General features: G+C 40.8%; 1 protein-coding gene across 4 annotated transcripts in view; it reads left to right on the forward strand.

Annotated features, from left to right (window-relative positions):
* The window catches only part of kif21b (kinesin family member 21B), a 163,143-nt gene extending 149,881 nt beyond the window's left edge, over positions 1-13,262 (forward strand). For 2 of the 4 annotated variants that reach the window (XM_079582126.1, XM_079582127.1), the window contains 3 exons: positions 7,253-7,452; positions 9,885-10,001; positions 12,842-13,262. In XM_079582126.1, coding sequence (XP_079438252.1) covers positions 7,253-7,452; positions 9,885-9,984 — 300 coding nt within the window. In that variant the 3' untranslated portion in view covers positions 9,985-10,001; positions 12,842-13,262. The remainder of the gene's footprint in view (positions 1-7,252; positions 7,453-9,884; positions 10,002-12,841) is intronic. The other 2 variants (XM_079582128.1, XM_079582129.1) reach the window with 1 other exon arrangement.
* Positions 13,263-20,564: the final 7,302 nt, after the last annotated feature.

Consider the following 20,564-nt stretch of genomic DNA (forward strand, 5'->3'; position numbering starts at 1 on the left):
GTGCTGATGGAGAGGAGAGGCCTCGTGTTTGCTACAGAGACATGCGCAAATATGACATTGCATCTAAATCATTGCTCGAAGCGGACGTGTCGTGCATAATTGCGGCTCCGACACTTGCTTTTGGGCACGCCAGCCTTGATTTTTCACATTTTTTGGCGAGGTTAGGTTAAACTATATTGTCCCATAGGGAAATTTGTCTTGGACTTGCCATGATGGAATAGGGCTCTGTCATAACAATCATTACACAAGGCCAAAGAGAACATACAAGACCCGGACATAAAGTGCTTTCTGCGCTTGCTATGAAGAGCAACCGATACTGGAATAAAAGAGTGTTTGTATCGATCGCTTGTGGCTCTTCCAGGCCGATATCGTTTCCCCGACGGTAGAAGCTCATATCCATTAAAGAGCACATGAGGAGGTTCTTTGAGAAGGTTTTCTGCCTGTGCCAGGAGTCAGACAAAGGACTCAAAGTTTGTAAAGACGGATACACTTTTCCTACCAATCATTTTCATGGCTTTTCGGGATGATTTTGGTTCTACATAGGACAGTAAGAGAGCAGAATCAGGCAACCATGCTGTTTCTGGTTAGACTTTCCAGAACATCATCATAAAAACGAGACATTATTTTTGGGCTCACAACAAACAATCTCAATCTTCTTTAAAAAATGAAGCCCCTGAGACAATATGTGTCACAGAAAATCTACTTGTACATTCCACTGGAGCCGTTTGTCTACATACTGTAAACACCAAGATGTTTTAATGACTCAGCTGTTCTATTTCGCTACCACCACCGTTGTTTTCATGATTATGACAAAGTTTTAAATCCCATGTAGGACGAGGAGAGCGGGTGCTTAGGGGAAAAGTCCTGTTCACAATGACACTCCTGCCAGTGTGTACTGTGGGGTAATCGGTTTGTCAGAAGCTATAAAGCCAAGACATTATTATTATTTATTAATAAAAGGTTAGTACAGCCTGTCAACCTTCATCCCAGTTTCCCCGATGGTCCTACATAATTGATTAGTTTAAATACTAATACTTAACACCATTTTACGATGAAACTGACTAAAACATGACTGAAAGTATCACATTTACAAATGACTAAAACTAAAACCATTTTCGTCCAAAAGACTAAGACTAAAACTAAAAAGGCTGCAAAAAAACAACACTGGTTACAAGGACTGTAGCAGTTGAGCTAACTCACGGTTCGGTTCACGGTGAAAGTGCAATGTAAAAAGTAGTCTCAATTTTCGATGCTGCTTTGCAATAAAATGTGCCCAACAAAATAAAATTTAAAATAAAATAAAAAACACACTGCAGCGCATTTGACTTGAGGCTTGTGTTTTGACTTTTCTCAGACAACATTCTGCTTGGACTTTTTTGGAAACAAAGCTTTTGAGGCAGATTATGATCAGGTTGGATCTGGTGCGCTGGATCTGTCACTCACCGCAGCCTGATCATCAGCAGAACTCTGAGAAACCTTTTCAAATCCAGGCAGATTCCATGTGTGTTTGCAGGATGTAGCTTTGCAGGTCTGGAGTGTCTGCAGCCTTCAGAGTAGTGGTTAGTGATGAGAGCTTATGCGCTGTGTTCGAGTGGGCACACACATGTTATGCGCCCCGGAGTTTAGATATTAATGTGTTAATGCTTTTTTTAATGCACTTAAGCACGGTGCATATTGTCAGACATTTGCACTGCGGTGCACCATGGCACAGTGACGCCACGTCCCGCCGGCGTACCGTTAAATGCATTCCTATCCCATTAAATGCAGTCCTATACCATTAAATGCAGTCCTATACCATTAAATGCAGTCCTATACCATTAAATGCATTACTATACCATTAAATGCACCATTAAATGCATTCCTATACCGTTAAATGCAGTCCTATACCATTAAATGCAGTCCTATACCATTAAATGCATTCCTATACCATTAAATGCATTACTATACCATTAAATGCACCATTAAATGAGATGAGATGAGATGGTACTTTATTGATCTCACAGATGGAGAAATTGCATTCGATGAGAGAGCATCCGGCAGCAGCACCCATTCAGTGCGCACCACTCTTTTTTTTTTCCTTGGCGAAAGATCGTTGTGTCGCGGCCGCATTCCTATACCATTAAATGCAGTCCTATACCATTAAATGCATTTCTATACGCACCACAGTCACATTTCCCCGCATGTGACTAGTCAAAATGATAGATTTGGGTAAGACAAAGGTCCTATAAAACGCATGGACATATCCATGTAAAAATGGATGTACAATGTTAATTTTTACAGATATTGTTGACCTGTTTGAAATATATGTTCAAGTGGTAGCATTTTTATAGGCTCAGAGTGTGTTTTGGTTCCACCTATCTATTGCAGGTTAAATGTATCTTTGAGTTGTACTGTGGACCTTTATTTTCATCAAAAAATGTTGGCGAAAATAAAGACAATCATTCTTTTATTCAGTGCTGTAGTTGATAACTTGCCAATAGTGGATCTGATAGTCAAACTGATTGTTGTGGCTACAACTAGAGACTCACATGCATTATGTAAATTCCATAAGGGACATTAACAGCAATGATTTTAATTTGGAGGCGTCATTTTACAGGCAAGTGAATCAAAATGACCTTCTTCAGTAAACCCCTACTGGCTACTGCCAATATAGATTGGGTCATGTGACTGCAGTCCTTTGGGGTCAAAGACCATCTCTTTGGTTTTACCAACGCCTCAGTCTATTTCTGGAAGTTACAAAGATGCTCAAAATGATTGTGTCGTCTGAGAATTTTAAAAATGTTGTTTGGCTTTTGCTTCTAAACTCGTTAAGTAAAAAGGACAGGGGAACATGCACCTCCTTGGGGTACTCCAGTGCTGCTTGTTTTTACATCAGGTAAACAGTTATTTACCCTCACGTGCTGTGACCTGTTTGTTTAAAAGGAGCAAAACCACTTCACAACTGCTTCCTGTAAGTTTTACAGTTTTAGTAGTAAATAAGTAAGTAACTAACAATAATGTCTGTGTATGAAAAAGACACTTTATCAGCGAGGACAGTGTAGGTTTATCATCTTGTTGTTAAGTCGAGCAGCTAACAAATAGATGGCATCATATTTTTTTTTATTCCCAGGAGTTCTGCGGGGCATTTTAAAAGCATTAATTAATCAACTTTAGAAATCTCTTCACAAAACAACCCAAAGCTGTTGTGGAGATCGCTGACATTTATGCGTTTGCGGAGGTGGATCCTTTAAACATTTCAGCGACTTCGAAAGTGGGCAACATTGTCTTTTTACTAAACACACATTTGTTTGTCATTTCCAAACATCGCCCATGAAAACATCTCAAAGCCATTATTTCATTAGCTTGTTATGAAGGATGCTTTGTGCGTGGGCGGAATCTTAAATATATTATTCTAGCAACAACTCCGACGTAGTAAGAAACCACAAGAACGGCTCTGTCTCTGAATATTTCTCTTAATTGTATGGATTTGAATAAATACACGCACAGCAGTTGTTTGTCTCATCTCTGGCGATATGTGCCAATTCCAAATAAAGAAATATATGTGTATTCCTTAAATATTTGTGAAACCTTCAGCTCGGTGTCTCCTTGGGGAGTCCCGCCCCTCAGTTTGGGAACCCCCTCTCTAAAGAACTAAACATCAACAACATTACACTCGAATCATCTCTCAATATTTTTAATTGTGTATTTAAGTGATTAATTAGCTCTGCCCTCCCCTGGTAAATCTGCTTCTGCGGGAGGTTTTGATCCGCACTAAATTAATATATTCCAATTAAACGGCTTTAAGACATGCCTGGTCTCCAAACGGTAATTAATTTGAGTTTGAATCCGTGTCATAACCAGATAAAAACGGTCTTTTACGGCGACAGATAATTAAGAGAGTGGGGGATAAACTGTTTCCAAACCAGGACTGGAAAGAACGATTTAAGATGAATCTGACTTGAGATGGAATGTTTGTTGAGTCTATAACGTTTTTGTAACTTGTTTGCTTGAGCCGTCTAACAGCGGACGCCATGTTGGTGCCAAAGCGTGTCTAAAATGGGAAAGTTCTGTTTTATTTATGTATTATATTTGACCTTCATTTCCCCAAACGTCCCACTGAGGTTTCAAAACGTCTTTCTGTTTCATGGTGAATCAAACATTGGACCAGCCATTATTGCTTTCACACTGTCAGAGGAGGGAGTAAGTCACTGAATAAGTCTCGAAGTCCAAGTCAATTGGTGTTAAGCCTTTTCAACAAAATAAAAGCATATTTGAATGCTCCAGTTTATGCACAAAATGACTGGGACAGCATTTTAAGGCAGGGGGCCCATGGGGGGGATACTTTAGAAAAATTCAAACAAGAAACATGTGCTGCTTTTCTCAGCAATCTGGAGGATTAATATTATTATTATTTTTTAAATGTGTTAGGTTCTGGCAGTTTTTCTGGCAGTGGTTCCCCTGCAATGCCCCAGCCCCTGTATACTCGGATTCGCCCCTGCTCAAAGTAGATTTAGAGCAGGGGTGTCAAACATATGGCCTGATCAGGCCCGTGTTATGATTTAATCCGGCCCCTGCCCTGTAGAGCATCAATTCCAGAGTGTGTAAGAAAAAGTATGTCTCTAGCCCATTCCTGTGCGGAATTTAATTTAAAAGAATAACCAGAATGCTCATTCCAGCCACTTGGGGGCATTAAAGGAATAGGCCACGTTTTTTACATACTGAGATATGTTCTTACCTTAGCTTTGACGAGTTCTTTAGGACCTGTCTGGTCTTCTGCGCTGTGTTTACGTGACGGAAGGCACGGGGCCTTCCGTCACGTAAACACAGCGCAGACGGCGTTAGCATTTAGCCTCTCCCTCTCTCCTCTATAGCTCCAAAACAGGTCAAGATAGAAGCTACCAAGCTCTTCCACGTTTTCCCTATTTAAATATGGTTACGTGAAGTGTTCCACTACAAAGTATAATTACACAAAATTAAACAATGTGGATTTTCTAAGCGGATAAAAGGGGGAACTATATTGTAAGGCGTAATAATACCAGGAGTAGTTTGACATCCATACAGTAATCTTCACTTTACTGCGCGGATGCCAAATTACTCCTGGTATTATTACGCCTTACAATATAGGGCACCGGCATAATAAGAGTTCAGGATATGAACAACACATTATATAGCCACATGGTAAATGGACAGTCTGCCCCAGGGCAGCTGTGGCTTCAATAACAGCTTACCACCACAGAGTGAATGAATAATGACTATATAGCACTTTGAGGAACTTGTGACACAGGCTTGTAAAGTGCAATACAAGTGTAAGCCTTTGTTAATAATGAAGCTACAGTAAAGTTCCTCCTGCCTGGACTACAACAACAATTTTAAAAAAAGACACTGGTCAAGCTTTCCAGTCGAGAAGCTTTTAGATTTGGGTAAAGCCGAACTGGAGAAAATGTGACTATTGATTTCACAAATTGAAAAATTCAATTCCAAAAGTGGAGCATTCACTTTTTCACTCACAGCGAGCTAAAAACAAAAAAAAGCCTCATGGTATCAGTTGGTTATCGGATACTGGTAGATCCTCAAAACCCCAGTATCGTATCGGAAGCAAACACGCTGGATCGGTGCATCTCTAGTCATAATGAATTTAATGAAAAAGCATTAATTTGAATTCCAGCTGGCATTATTATTCCTTTGCTCTAAAAGTGCGCATTATGCTTAGACATTTGGTAATAATGTCAAACACATCTTTATCACTGTCTCACACTTTGTTGGTTAGAAAATGCATTTTACTAGCTACTGGTGAGCTTTTAGCGTTAGCCTCCCTACCCAGCATTGTAAGAGGCACTTTAGTTCATCCATTAGCTTGTGTCAGTATATTGCTCTCTTCCTGTGTTTGTTCAGAGGCGTTTTTCGATGCACGGATCGTTGCGTCAGGGATATTTTGAGAGCGCGTGGATCCCCGGTGAAAGCTCGGTTGTTGCGCAAAGTGCTGGTGTCACAGTTTTTAAAGGCCGAACAGAGACAGATACTCGCCGTCAGGAGGGTGGTTTATTTCGGGAAAGTAATAACATAAACAAAGTAATTACTGCGGCGCGCTCTAATATCACACGCTACAGTACATTAGCGCGTCAAGATGAGTTTGAAAGGTGGCAAGAGGCTCTCAAGTGTTTTTGGCTAACTTCCTGTTTGGCCGGTGTGGGGTAAAGACTACTTCCTGTCCACTTTTTAATTTAAATAAGATATAGAATAAGAAAGTAAAAATAAAAGAAAACTTAAATAAACGTCAAGCCGGGTGTGTCAAGGGGGCAGCTTAAATAAAGAAAGGAAATAATTCCACACGTGTCCAGCAGAGGACGCTGACATAAGAAGGGATCAGGATATATCCATCCATCCATCCATCCATTTTCTTCCGCTTTATCCGGGGCCGGGTCGCGGGGGCAGCAGTCTCAGCAGAGTTGCCCAGACTTCCCGATCCACACACACCTCCTCCAGCTGTTCTGGGGGGACCCCGAGGCGACACCAGGCCAGCTCAGAGACATAGTCCCACCAGCGTGTCCTGGGCCTTCCACGAGGCCTTGTCCCACTAGGACATGCCTGGAACACCTCCCGCGGGAGGCGACCAGGAGGCATCCGGAACAGATGCCCTAGCCACCTCAGCAGGATATAAACAACACATTATAGCCACGTGGTAAATGGTCAGTCTGCCCCCGGGGCGGCTGTGGCTACAATAGTAGCTTACAACCACCAAATGCTAAGTGGATGAATAATGACAACACAACAAACTTGTGACACAGGCTTTGTTCAGAGCAATACAAGTGTAAGCCGAAGTTACAGTCAGGCTCATTATTATTCATTCATTGATAAAAGTTTCCTCAACAGTATTTTCCCAATTAAAGCAAATTTTACCCCAGCAATAGACTCTCGATATATTTTGGCCCCCAGCGAAATTTACTTGGAGACCCATTTTTCACGCTGTGTCTATAGGGTCTAATAATATCTGAAGACGTTTTAGCAATTCAGAATTCAGTCTTCTCTCAAGTGCTACTCCTTGATGTGTAAAATGCCCACTGGGCTCTGCATCTTTTTCAATCAACAATTCAAAAATAATTACAATACGCAATCAAATAAAGAATTGTGCAAATAATAATCGCATCATGATAATCGCGTCAGTAAAGAGTGATGGAAACTCCAATTCTATCACCTTGTTTGAGCTGTTTCTTCATTTTTCATGTATCGGAGGACGAGCCTTTTATTGATTGACTTCGTCCGTTTTTCTCCGCAGCAAATCCCTAACGCTCACAAGGACTGGGTGTGCGCGCTGGCCTTCGTCCCGGGGCGCCCCCTGCTGCTCAGCGCCTGCCGCGGCGGGATGCTCAAAGTCTGGAACGTGGACAACTTCAGCCCAATCGGAGAGGTCCGCGGTCACGACAGCCCCATCAACGCCATATGCACCAACTCGAAGCACATCTTCACCGCAGCCAGGTAAGAGAGAGCCACAGAGGGCGTGCAAGTGATGTTACGGCGCAGCAATGGCGCTAGAACAGGAGGAGGCATGGGCTGTGCTAGTCGCAGTTTGTTTTTAATGAGGTAACAACACTGTAACATGGTGAAAATCTCTAGTAGACGCAAACCTCTCTCTGGGAGCGAACAAGAACCTACATCAATGTACTACATTTGACCATCAGGGCAAGTTCCCAGGTTGACATGACTTTTGGAACTCTTGGCAATTGTCTGGAGTCTGAATAGATACAGACGGCATATCTAATTATTCAAAAACTACTGTAACAAATGCTGAAATATGAACATAGTTTCTACTAAATAATGATACAAAGACATGGGGAGGAGCAAAATGGTTCAACAGCCCATAAATACATGAATAATATAGAATGCTAACTTGATGCTACATGTTAGCATCGGGCTAATGCTAACGGTTAGCTAGCGCTTGCTACAACTGCCGTTTTTTTCACTTCTACTGAACAATCTGCTGTGAGAAAATATCCATATGGGCCCGATTTACACTTGACTTTATTTGTGTGTGATAAATAAGTTGATATTCCACCAGAAAATGGCAAAAAAGAGTGGAAAATTGTGTTTCTCTAAAGATTCTATTTTCCCCCTCGGCGAAGCCACGCCCCCTTCTATGACGAGATGCCGTCTGTATCTATCAGTTATTGTTGCTAACATGCCGTAGTAGAAAAAAAAAAGTTAAAAAGTTGCGTAGGGGAAGACCTTTTGACTAAAAAAGCTACGAACTTGCTCAGAGACGGGTACGCTCTTGATCTTCATTTAACGACCATGTAGGAAACTCAATCTGGGATAGTTTTTGTCCAGCAATAAAAGTTCTGCAAGACTTTACTTAGCTGTAATATCTGTTAGCGCTAAATTAGTGTTAGCCTCTAGCTTCAAGGCTAAAACGTGTTGTTAGTAATCATCTGATCAAGCGCTGTTTTTCTGCCACGCACTGGTTTGATATTTATTTCAGTGAGACACGGCTAACTCTTCATTGGAATAAAACCCAGACAGGAAACAGTTTTTACGAGGGGCGTCCAACAGGCGGCACGCGGGCCAAATCCGGCCCCATGAGATGATTCAATCCGGCCCCTGACTTGTAGAGCACAAATAGAGTAGCCTGGCATCCAGACTAATCTCCGATGTTTATTAATTAATAAACAGGAGACTAGTCTGGCGACCCTGTCGTAGAAAAGCTACTGCTTGAGGCGGGACTAATGTGGGACAACCGAGCGCATAACAGCCAATGACAGGAAACAGTTTTTACGAGGGGCGTCCAACAGGCGGCACGCGGGCCAAATCCGGCCCCATGAGATGATTCAATCCGGCCCCTGACTTGTAGAGCACAAATAGAGTAGCCTGGCATCCAGACTAATCTCCGATGTTACTTAGCCACGCCCCCTTCTATGACGAGATGCCGTCTGTATCTATCAGTTATTGTTGCTAACATGCCATAGCACGCGGCGTGGCCAGGGTTGTGGGTAAAAGCCTATCATGAGAATTCTTTCCCCCCGTGTATATTATAGCAGAGTCCAAATCGGGTCTTTACGATTGTTTTTGACACCGTCTTACTTCCAAAAGCTAAGCAGATCCTTCCAGTAGAGGTGGACGGATGCAACCTAGCCGCTAACTCGTAGCGTCAAGCCAATGCTAGCTTTATGGTTACCATCATAGAAGTAAAAAGGAGATGTGGCGCTTCGATCCTAACTCATGCGGACAAAAGCAAGTCAGCTACAGTCTGGGAAAGTTTCCAGTGTCCGTCAACCTACTCAATGTATTTTCCCTAGAGCTGTTAGTGTTATCCACCAAACACCGCAAATTATAAACAATCCAGATGTTTTCAGCTGTTGTCAGTCCATCCACCACATGCAGGTGAGGTCAAAGCCTAGTTATTATCATTACTGAATGTACAGACCATTTAAGATTTTACTTAAAAATAGCCTCTGAGCTAAATGCTAAATCAAATTCAGTTGAGGTTCTGCTTTTTATGGGGCCAACTATGCATCCAGTGGCCTCCGAACATCATCTTGTAAGATATTAATGACAAAGAAATTATATAAATGCCACAAAAAGAACCACTTTGCTCCTCTGTATCTTTGCTTAGTAAAAAAGTACATGCATAATTCAGCATTTGTTAAAGGGGTTGTGCAGCAGTCGACGAAACGGGAGCATTCCCCAAGACGCTGTGAGTATCTATGGCACACTGGTTTCCCTAATTAGCCAAAACCATACACAGTTGACTAATCCTCCAGATCGGGTCGCCCGCTGCTCCTGACAAAGCCCAGCGGGACTGTACGTTGGAGGGATCAGACGCAGAGGACAACTCCCTGGAAGGATAAATTTAACTCCTCTGTATCTCGTCTCTCTCTCTTCTCTGTTCTCCTGCAACTCCCTCCCTCGCTCAGTGACTGCCGGGTGAAGCTGTGGACGTACGAGCCTGGTTTAACCCCGTGTTTGCCGCGGAGGGTTCTGGCCATCAAAGGGCGAGCCACCAGCCTGCCCTGAACCACCGCCCTCCTCTGGTACCTCTGACTACAGCGCCCTCTTTCGCCCCCTCTTTCTTTCATCCACTAACTATTTATTTTGGTTGTTTTTTCAGAGCATCGTGCTTGCTTGCATGGCTTAGCAGTTTGACTGTCTTTTCCGAAGCACGCTGTTGGTGAATGCTCGATGATTTCATTTATGTTTCTGGTTTGAAAGCTGCTCCTGTGTTGCATTACTTCATTGTCGACAGGTCATGAACACCAAGTAGTGTTCGGCAAACCGGTTTAGGTTTGGGCTTGTCCTGTTTCATTTCAACACCTCGTGCACGCTGCCGTTTTTGTCTTGATGATAGACCATGTGCTTCTTTGATTGGCTAATCGGCCCATATATTTGGACATTTGGACTGTAAAGTGAAGAGGATAGACTTTTAGCCGAGTCTTTGATGCTTATTGGCCAAAACGCCATGGCTTGATTCAGTTACACCCAAGAGTATCTAGAATAAAAAGCTAAGGGCTGTCATATCTTTCATTTTTGTAGATTTTGTAGACAGATCGATAGATAAATACATGGAAGGAAAAAAAAGTTGCTATGGGGAAGACCTTTTGACTAACAAAGCTACGAACTTGCTCAGAGACGGGCACGCTCTTGATCTTCATTTAAAAACCATGTAGGAAACTCAATCTGGGATAGTTTTCGTTTGTCCAGCATTAAAAGTTTCTGCAAGACTTTACTTAGTTTTAACTTTTATATAAATATACAGGAAAAAGGTCAAGGCAATGCAACTTTATTATTATTTCGCACAACTCAAGGCAACTCAATGCGACGGCAAACTTATTCCGACAAGATAAACGAATGTGGCCAAGGCTGGAACGAAGGTCCTTCTGAAGAGCTCGGACTTGGTGATGACTTCGGTGTCATCAATCTGTGGCTGAAGGTGCTGTTGTTGATCAGCTTCAGGGCCTGAGAGCGGTTACTCATGATGGCCTTGAGCTTTGAGAGCATCCTACCCCACCGTGCCACCCCCAGAGGCTGCGTTTTGAATCACTTTGTTTAGCCTGGTCATGTCCGCAGCATGAACGTCCTCCCCATCCAGTGGCAAATTGGTCCTATTCCTCCTTTGCTCTATAAATCTTGTTCTTGTAAAGCCAATGAATCCCCGAAGTGTCTCTGGGTGTGAACATGTTGAGTCAGTGACCTTTCACAAATGAAAATCTCTCGTTCACAGATGAATAGATTTGCTCTCTGAAATTTAATGATCAAAAAGTTACATCTTGATTTCAGATTTCAGGTCCTCGCTCCCTCTCACCTCGAAGAACACCCCGTGCCTTCTAAATTGTTTTCTTACAAACACAATTTTCAGTCTCAAGGCTTAATCTTTTCCCTATAACCTGTTGCATTTGTCTTTGCAAATTAGAGCAGCACTGTCCGCATGACAACACTTAAAAAAAAAAAAACTCCCAAAGTGCAAGCCTGAAACTGCCCTTTGCTTATTGGAGAGTACAGCAACCAATGCTTAAGCTGAGCGTTTTGAGGACATCTCCCAATGAAAGGGGTAAAAAAAACCGAGGAGGGACATTCAGCAAAATGTCAGAGCCGAGCATCTGTAAGACTGTAAGACTGTAAGCTGCACACGTACTGAAGTGCACATTTGACTGAAATATGAACTGTTTAACTCCATATCGTTAGCCACATAGCATAATTGCCTAACTAATTTTTGTTTTGATTTTGGAAAACATGTAAAAAGGCGTTTTATAGGAAACACATTGTTTTTCTTATTTTTCTTATTGCCATTTTAACAATACATAATTACTTAGGCAGTTATGCTATGTGGCTAACGATATGCTCTTCAGTACATTTTAGAAGCATCGGTGAATATATACAAAAATATACAAAGCAAACCAAACAAGACATGAACACAACATAGCCTGAAACGAGAAACAAGAACACAAAAAGAAAGACGGAAGAACAACAACCATTTATGTTACCGAAAATGGTACGCATGAAAATATAACTCAGTGGTGCTTCAAAACTGCGACATCTTATCCCTCTACCTCACGAAACTAGCAGGATGAAGCGGTTTCCTGACAGAAAAAAAAGCTAACACTAGCTTAACAGTACTGCATTAGCAAGCTAACAATTTGCATTAGCTTTGCAATACTGTATGACGGCCATCTTACCCCATCGGCAACAGGATGAAGCAGGTTCCCTACAGAAAACAAACTCACATTAGCTAGCATTAGCATTAGCAATACTGTATAAAAGCCATCTAACCCTTTTATCTCACGGAACTAATTTTAAAAAAGGCAGATTCCATGCAAAAAACGCCCCTCAAACTAGCTATCAATCATTAGCTTAACAACATTTATTTATAATTTATTAATGTTTGTGTTTTGTTTTTGTTTTCTCTCGTGGAAGTCTGTAAACTGGGTTAGGCGTTATAAGTTTTCACTTCAGCCTAAACCCTTTCGGTCGTGTTGTACACAAAGAATTGGAAATGTATTTATGTTTAAAGGAATGAACTGACCGAATAAAGTACTACTACTACTAATAATGCATTCGCTAAACAATTAGCATTAGCTTAACAATACTGTATCACAACCCAAGGAGAACAAAAAAACATTATGAACTCACAAAGGGAGGAAACTGTAAAACAAAGACTGAAAACTATAACTATAATCTCACTGGACGCACGCTTTGTAACTAGCTAACTGCCAGCATTGCATCTTCAACGCCTTGTTTTTTTCTCCCGTTGTGTTGACGAAAACGTTGTCTGTGTGGCATGTTTTGAAGCACATTTTTAAACCCCTTCTCTGAAAGTTTGTATTGTACCCGTCACTCACTCATCTTATATTTTTCTTACCTTTCTGTCTGTTTCCAGCGACAAGACTGTGAAGATCTGGCTGTCGAAGGTGTGGAGGAAGAGGTGACAAGACCCGATAATTGCAAACGGCGGCCATCTTGTCTTCCCCCACTCCAAAACAAGACACAAAACTTCCGCAACACAAGATTTCAAGGAAGGATTATCCGCCGCCGCCTTCTTCTTCTTCTTCTTTTTCTCTTACTGCCAATTTCCAAGTGCCATTTTTGAGGAACTGGGGCAACAACAGATCTATTACATTTGGAGAGGATTGACCGGACGGCTATCCATAGGTTTCAAGTGCTGTACAATTCAGCCGTAGCAATAAACGATTCCAGACATCGCTGCTTTTTTGAATGGTCAAATGTAACAGGAAAAAAGACAAGTGAAAGACAAGGAAACCAAGAGTTGAATTCAAGGATCCTTACAAAAAAAAAAAGAAGTGTCCTTTTCAAGTTAAACGAACAATCTTTTTGAGGACGCCGAGAGATTTATTTGTCATAGATAAAACTGAAAACATGGATTCGTACTGGAAATACTCGATGTTGTACAATACCTTTTGGAATACACTTTTTTGCAATACTGTAACGGACAAGTGCGAACTTCTGAGCAAACGCCTGAGCCAACTGAAGCCACGTCTCCCTTTTTAATTTATTATTTATTGTCAGGCCTACCTCACTTTCTACGGGTTTCAGTGTACAAACTACTCGCGCTTTGGCGCTCGGCAATTTTTAAAAAATCAACTCAACTGCTCATGTTATTAGGTACACCTGCTTTGTTGCTTTTGAGTGCAGATGACCAATGACTTTTTACCGCAGTAGAATAGAGCGGCGTTCCATCTCTGGAAACTTTCTTTAATTATTCAAAAACTACTTTAACAAATACTGAATTATGATATAGTTTTCTACTAAATAAAGATACAAAGACATGGAGAGGAGCAAAGAGGTTCAACAGCCCATAAATACATAAATAACAGAGAATGCTAACATGATCCTACATGTTAGCATCGGGCTAATGCTAGCGGTTAGCTAGCGCTAGCTACGACTGCTGTTTTTTCACTTCTGCTGAACAATCTGCTGTGAGAAAATATCCATATGGGCCCGATTTACACTTGACTTTATTTAGGTGTGATAAATAAGTTCATATTCCACCAGAAAATGGCTAAAAAGAGTGAAAAATTGTGTTTCTCTAAAGATTCTATTTTCCCCCTTGGCGAAGCCACGCCCCCTTCTATGACGAGATGCCGTCTATATCTATTACATGATTATGAGGTGGATTTTTCACACTGTGGTCAATTTTTGATTGTTGGCTCTTAACCTCTTAGTTTTAATATGAAAGTAAAACAAAATAGACCCCCTTACAATGTTTATTTTTTGACGTTTTGTTTATTGTGACCTAATATGGTCATTTCCTTTGCGGAAGATGCCAGCCGCCACGTTACAAACGTTACTTTAGGGTCGTGAAGTTTGCATTCCACTCTTGCAACAACATCTCCACTTAAGTAACTCCGACAGACTCCAAACTTTACAGTCTTGGACTTAAAGGAATATTCCACCGTTTTTACATACTGAGATATGTTCTTACCTTAGACGAGTTCATTTGTACCTGTCTGGTCTTCACGCGTGCCCTCAGTCACGTAAACACAGCACAGATGGCGTTAGCGTTGGAATATCTTCACTTTACTGCGCAGATGTCGAACTACTCCTGGTATTATTACGCCTTACAATATAGTTCCGCTTTTTATCCGCTTAGAAAATCCACATTGTTTAATTTTGTGTAATTATACTTTGTAGTGGAACACTTCACGTAACCATATTTAAATAGGGAAAACGTGGAAGAGCTTGGTAGCTTCTATCTTGACCTGGTTTGGAGCTATAGAGGAGAGGGGGAGAGGCTAAATGCTAACGCCGTCTGTGCTGTGTTTACGTGACTGAGGGCACGCGTGAAGACTAGACAGGTACAAATGAACTCCTCCAAGCTCAGGTAAGAACATATCTCAGTATGTAAAAACGGTGGCCTATTCCTTTAAGAACATTTTATCAATATCTAATTAGCTCGATTTATTGCGTTTTGACCCACAAATGGCAAAAACTAAACAATATCCAAAATCACCCTCAGAAGAAATCTTTTTAATCTACTTTATGAACAAAATAAAACTATAAATGCGAACCTGGATCTATCCATATTGTCAATTTACCAAAGTATATTGAAAAACCTTTTTCCTCATAATGTGTGTATGTTAGTAATGTGCTGCAAATCCATTATCTTTGAGTGCGCTTACATGCACTCAAAGATAATGGCAAACATTTATGACATTATGTACAACTAAAGTACGCTACCGATATGCGGGTGGATTTTCCTCTGGCTCCTACAGGGAAAAAGCGCAGTGTTGTGTAATTAAAAGAGGATCTTGACACTTTTCTCTGAGACGGTAAAAAGAATATCAGGTTAAAAATAAAGTTATAGCCTCAGCTGGTAATTGCGAACAGCACTTTCCAGTCCGTGCGGTTGCCAGGCCCGCAGCGGTGCTAACTTCCCTATCCCCCGCTTTCTCCTCTGATTGGTTTAACGTGGACTGGCTTTACGTACTTTCTTCTTCACTAAACTTATTTTAATTAAAGCCCACAGCCTCTATCTGCTTTTGGGAGGGAGCAGGGCTCGGGAGAAAGTAGGTCACTGTGAGCTGAGAGTTTGGCTGTTAAATCTGGAGTTGTTCGCTGACTCTGAGCTGCTGCAGTCGGATAACGAACAGCCGCCTGCTGACAAACCTCTCCCTGTCACTTTCCGGGCGTCTCCCGTCGACTTACTTTCTGCACACAGCGGCTTCCTGTGCATTCAAACAGGTGTACCTAATATTGTGTCTTTTTACCATACTTTCCTTCTGTAATCAACCTTGGAGTCAAAACTCACTGTACACGTCATTTTGTGCAGCTCCCACAGTGTGTCTGAGGCCTTAAAGTGGACATATCATGCAACGTTGAGGTTTAAAAACAAATTTGACATAATGTCGAAAACATGCCGTGCTAGCAAATCAATAGTGCGACAATGAGCACACTTTGAGCGCAATACCAATGTTGTAACACGGTTAAGGCGAGACACGGCTAACGTTTCACACAGGGGTCAATCCTGAGAGTTTTCTTATATTTTATTTTTTTGCTTTATTTTAGTTTTAATGTCAAAGTAAAGACGAGACTCTTCCCTTTGCGATGCTTATTTTATGACGTTTAAAGCGGTTTCCTATGCACAGATCGAAACAGTTTAGATTTTAACGTTTCTCTGAGTTTTTAAATGGTGAAAATCGGTCCAAGGACGGCTGAGAAACATCCTGTTAAAGTCTCCAATCCAGAACCAGGCTGTTTAAAAGCACACGCGAAAAAAACAATTGATCTGCGGCAACACGCAGTGTTTCAAAACTGTCAACAATGTTGTCGGTGAAAATTGACTTGAAATGGAGATATTTAGGCATTTGCCTCTTCACATAACGTTAGTGACCGTCCAGAGAGGAGGAGAGAGGAGTTAATCAGAAAGGAGAGAGTTGCTTAAAACCCCTGTTATCTCCGAATCTAGAAAAAATCTGTGATTTTGATCAAAATCAGCTTTGGATTTCTCAGGAACCGAGGCAAGTAGAATTAAACTGTTTTCACCTAGTGAGAGCTTAGAGTCTGAGCTTTCAAATGTGTCCATAGCTATAACATAGAACATGCTGCGGTGCAACAGATATCATGAAAAATGGTCTGGATTATTGGCACTCAACAGCTAAATCCCAAAAACAGCGCGGCCTCAATGTGTTAAGTGTCCTCTGAAAAAGAAATCCCAATATATCAACAAAATCATACATTTAAACATGACTCGATCCAATGTAGATTGGAAATATAGCCAATTTTATGTATGAAAGGCTTATTTTTATATGAAAACATTAAATGACAGATAACTTGCTGTGCACTTTTTACTCATATTTATCAGTATTCTACAGCAGAAGTTAAGAATTTTATCTCTATATTTTGTCCCCCTGTTCACCTGCCGTGTCTCGCCTTAAAATCTCACATTCGTGGTTTTTGCATGACGTGTCCCCTTTAACACACTTTCTCTGTTTTGATACTTTGCCGATCTCAGGTACAGACTGAAGATTAACTTATATTTTTTAAATCCAAACCGAATGCCTTGTTTATGAGATTTTCCTTTGAAGCGGTACAAAGTTATTTATGTTCTTGTACATATTGTTAAATATCGTCCGTCTGGCCAAAGCTCTATATTTGGAACTTCTCTGTTGTCATTTTTTTTTTCCCCTTGCTATAATTTTGTAAATGGTACAAATTGTATGAAATGGGGGGGGGGGGAGTGTAATGATTTTGACCTGGCTTGGCTTTGTCTTTTTCTGAACAGCCTGTTTTTCTATGTGCCATTATCAGACCGAGCCGCTCTCCGCTGTGTCCAAATGTGAAAACAACTCAACAGAAATATGTTCCTTTTACTGCAGGAGATCTAACATAATAAGCTACTGACCGACTTTCTATGAGCCAAATTTCATATAATGTAAGACATAGAAATAGCTTTGAAGTAGCCTTGTATTGTGAGACTTAACTGGCTGGGACAGTTATGTAGTAGTAAAGAAGCATTGCATTACTGTTTCAAAATCAGTAGTCGCTTCGAAGCAGGTATTTTAAACAAGACCAAGAGCATACACACTTGAGAGAAGACTGGAATATGAGCCGCTACAATCATAGGTATCAGAACATGTTTGTAGAGGTCTGAACTTTCAGGTTTTAAACTTGACCTATTCCAATGTGAAGAGATGCATTTCAGAGCACATCTTGCCTAAATTATTCCATGACTACCGTTGTGATTTTAATTCGATTGCCATTTACTGTGAGACCTTTCGTTGCAGCTTTAGCCAAAGTAGGTAAATACAGCCATTGTGAACGGTGACAGAAGAAGCAGATAGTCATCCACTAATGGCCAAATAAATGTACGAATATAACTTGTCACCACTTGGCCCCCCGCTGTTTTTTCAGACTTAATCTCTTAACCAGATGTAGACCATATAAGCAGTCCGTGTGTAGCAGGAAGTAGCAGACGATAGCAGTGTTTTAAAGTCTTTTTGGCTGGTCCCCTTTTTCTAGAGCTTCCATTGTATTGTAAAAAAAAAGAAAAAGGTGATTTTGTAATGATCAGCATGAGTTATTCCTTCCATCTACAAGGTGTTCCAACTGTCGGCGTAATAGAAAGGTGCTCAACGTGGCACCTGTCGACTCAAAAGGAGGGTTGATCCTTCAATTCTCAAACCAACAATCTGTGGGAAGAATGCAGCAGTTACATTATACTTAGCAGATTAAACCGTACAGTGTTTTATGGGTTAGGGTAAAAAGGTTTTAACAATTTCCACTCATTCCTCTGTTTGATGGATTTTTTTTTTTAGAAATCTTCAGTGATCCATTGACGTTTGCTTTAACTCCAGCCCAGAACAATGATCAGGTTACCGAGTGATACTGGTTTAGAGTAAACAAGAACTACAGGTGGGGCTATGGCAGATCTAACCCATACTCTCTGCAATAAATAAACACATTTTCATGAGGTAAACTCTCCTGAAGATCCAATCTATTCAATCATAACAATCTACTACAATGAAAAAAGTCAAGACATTTCACAGAGAACTCATCAGTTTGACATTAAGATTGAAATTATGGGACTTTCTGCTGTTCAACCATTGCCCTAATTATATTTTATACGTATTACGCTCTATAATAAACATGCTGATTTCATTTAAAAAAAAAAGTAAATTAAAAAAGTTTGGTTCTCTCTGAGGCCTTCTCCCCGTCAAGTGGATGTCGACAGGGCTGCCCCAGTTCACCTGCCCTTTTTTTCCTTTCTTACTTCTCATTAGAACCACTTGCCATTGCCATTTGTTCAGAAAAATTACTGGTTTCAAAAAGATCCACTTATTGCTTTTGAAATTTGTATTATTTTCACCAAAGTATTTCGAGTAGGCCTCCCCCCGTCAAGTGGATGTCGACAGGGCTGTCCCAGTTCACCTGCCCTTTTTTTCCTTTCTTACTTCTCATTAGAACCACTTGCCATTGCCATTTGTTCAGAAAAATTACTGGTTTCAAAAAGATCCACTTATTGCTTTTAAAATTTGTATTATATTCACCAAAGTATTTCGAGTAGGCCTCCCCCCGTCAAGTGGATGTCGACAGGGCTGCCCCAGTTCACCTGCCCTTTTTTTCCTTTCTTACTTCTCATTAGAACCACTTGCCATTGCCATTTGTTCAGAAAAATTACTGGTTTCAAAAAGATCCACTTATTGCTTTTAAAATTTGTATTATTTTCACCAAAGTATTTCGAGTAGGCCTCCCCCCGTCAAGTGGATGTCGACAGGGCTGTCCCAGTTCACCTGCCCTTTTTTTCCTTTCTTACTTCTCATTAGAACCACTTGCCATTGCCATTTGTTCAGAAAAATTACTGGTTTCAAAAAGATCCACTTATTGCTTTTAAAATTTGTATTATATTCACCAAAGTATTTCGAGTAGGCCTCCCCCCGTCAAGTGGATGTCGACAGGGCTGCCCCAGTTCACCTGCCCTTTTTTTCCTTTCTTACATCTCATTAGAACCACTTGCCTTTGCCATTTGTTCAGAAAAATTACAAAAAGATCCACTTATTGCTTTTGAAATTTGTATTATTTTCACCAAAGTATTTCGAGTAGGACTGTCTTGAAAACAACAACACAAAGCAACAACGCTGTGGAGTTTTAGAATTTTAGTGGAGCTGCGACTGTGATGAGTGTGACCTGATCTGAGCCGGGTCAAATGCAGGGTCAAGCGTTTGGGTTCTGTGTGCCTTGAATCACTCGGACTCATCAGTGTAAATGTGTGTACAGCCTTTTGTAAAAAAAAAAAAACTAAAATAAAAAAAAGAACGCATGTGATCATCATGTAAAATAATGTATATAACGTTAGCTCCTATTTAATAAAAGATCCCTTTGCTCCTTTGAGAAAATAAACACATGGAAAATTATAAATGGAGTGTGTGTATTTGTAATGTGTGCTTGTTTACTGTTAGCTACAACCACAGATACAACTTGATTACTGATTAACTAAAGGTCCTATATCATATTTTTAAAGCTTTAAAAACTATATTCATTGGCCTTGATATACTGTGATGCTAGAAGTTTGTTTTTGCTGTTGATTTAGCTGCAGTTTTCAGTTTGGCTGCAGCGTTTGTTTACTTGCTAGTCCAGGAAAGACCGCATTTATTGTTTTTTTCTTTAAAGCAGTACTAAGTAACGTGTTTACCTTAATAAATCCTTTCCGTAGTCCCTGTGCGGGTAATACAAGTGTTTATGGGATGATTGGAGGGTCTTTCATCTCCCCCTGGTGTCTCTGGACAGAAAACCATGTTTGCAACTTGACTGCCACCGGTGCGGAGAAAGCAATACACACTAATGAAATCACGAAGAAGAAGCTAACATGCTAACGGGCGAAGCTAACTGCGGGCTAACGTCTCTTCAAACAGTATTTACAGCAAAGTTTGAGTGAAAAAAAAAATGTCCATTGTATAATTGGATGCACAGTAAACCTCTCTCCCTTCGCCTTTCCTGTCAGCGTAGTATTTACTCTCCAAGACAATTAATAAGTTAAAAAATCGTAACTTTCTACTACACCTGCAGTTGCGCTTATGGCCTCTAGGGGGAATAGTTACTTAGTACTGCTTTAAAACAAAAATATCTAATCGAAAATCGAGATCGAT

The sequence above is a fragment of the Gobius niger genome (assembly GCF_951799975.1).
Source record: "Gobius niger genome assembly, chromosome: 24".
Taxonomy (NCBI): domain Eukaryota; kingdom Metazoa; phylum Chordata; class Actinopteri; order Gobiiformes; family Gobiidae; genus Gobius; species Gobius niger.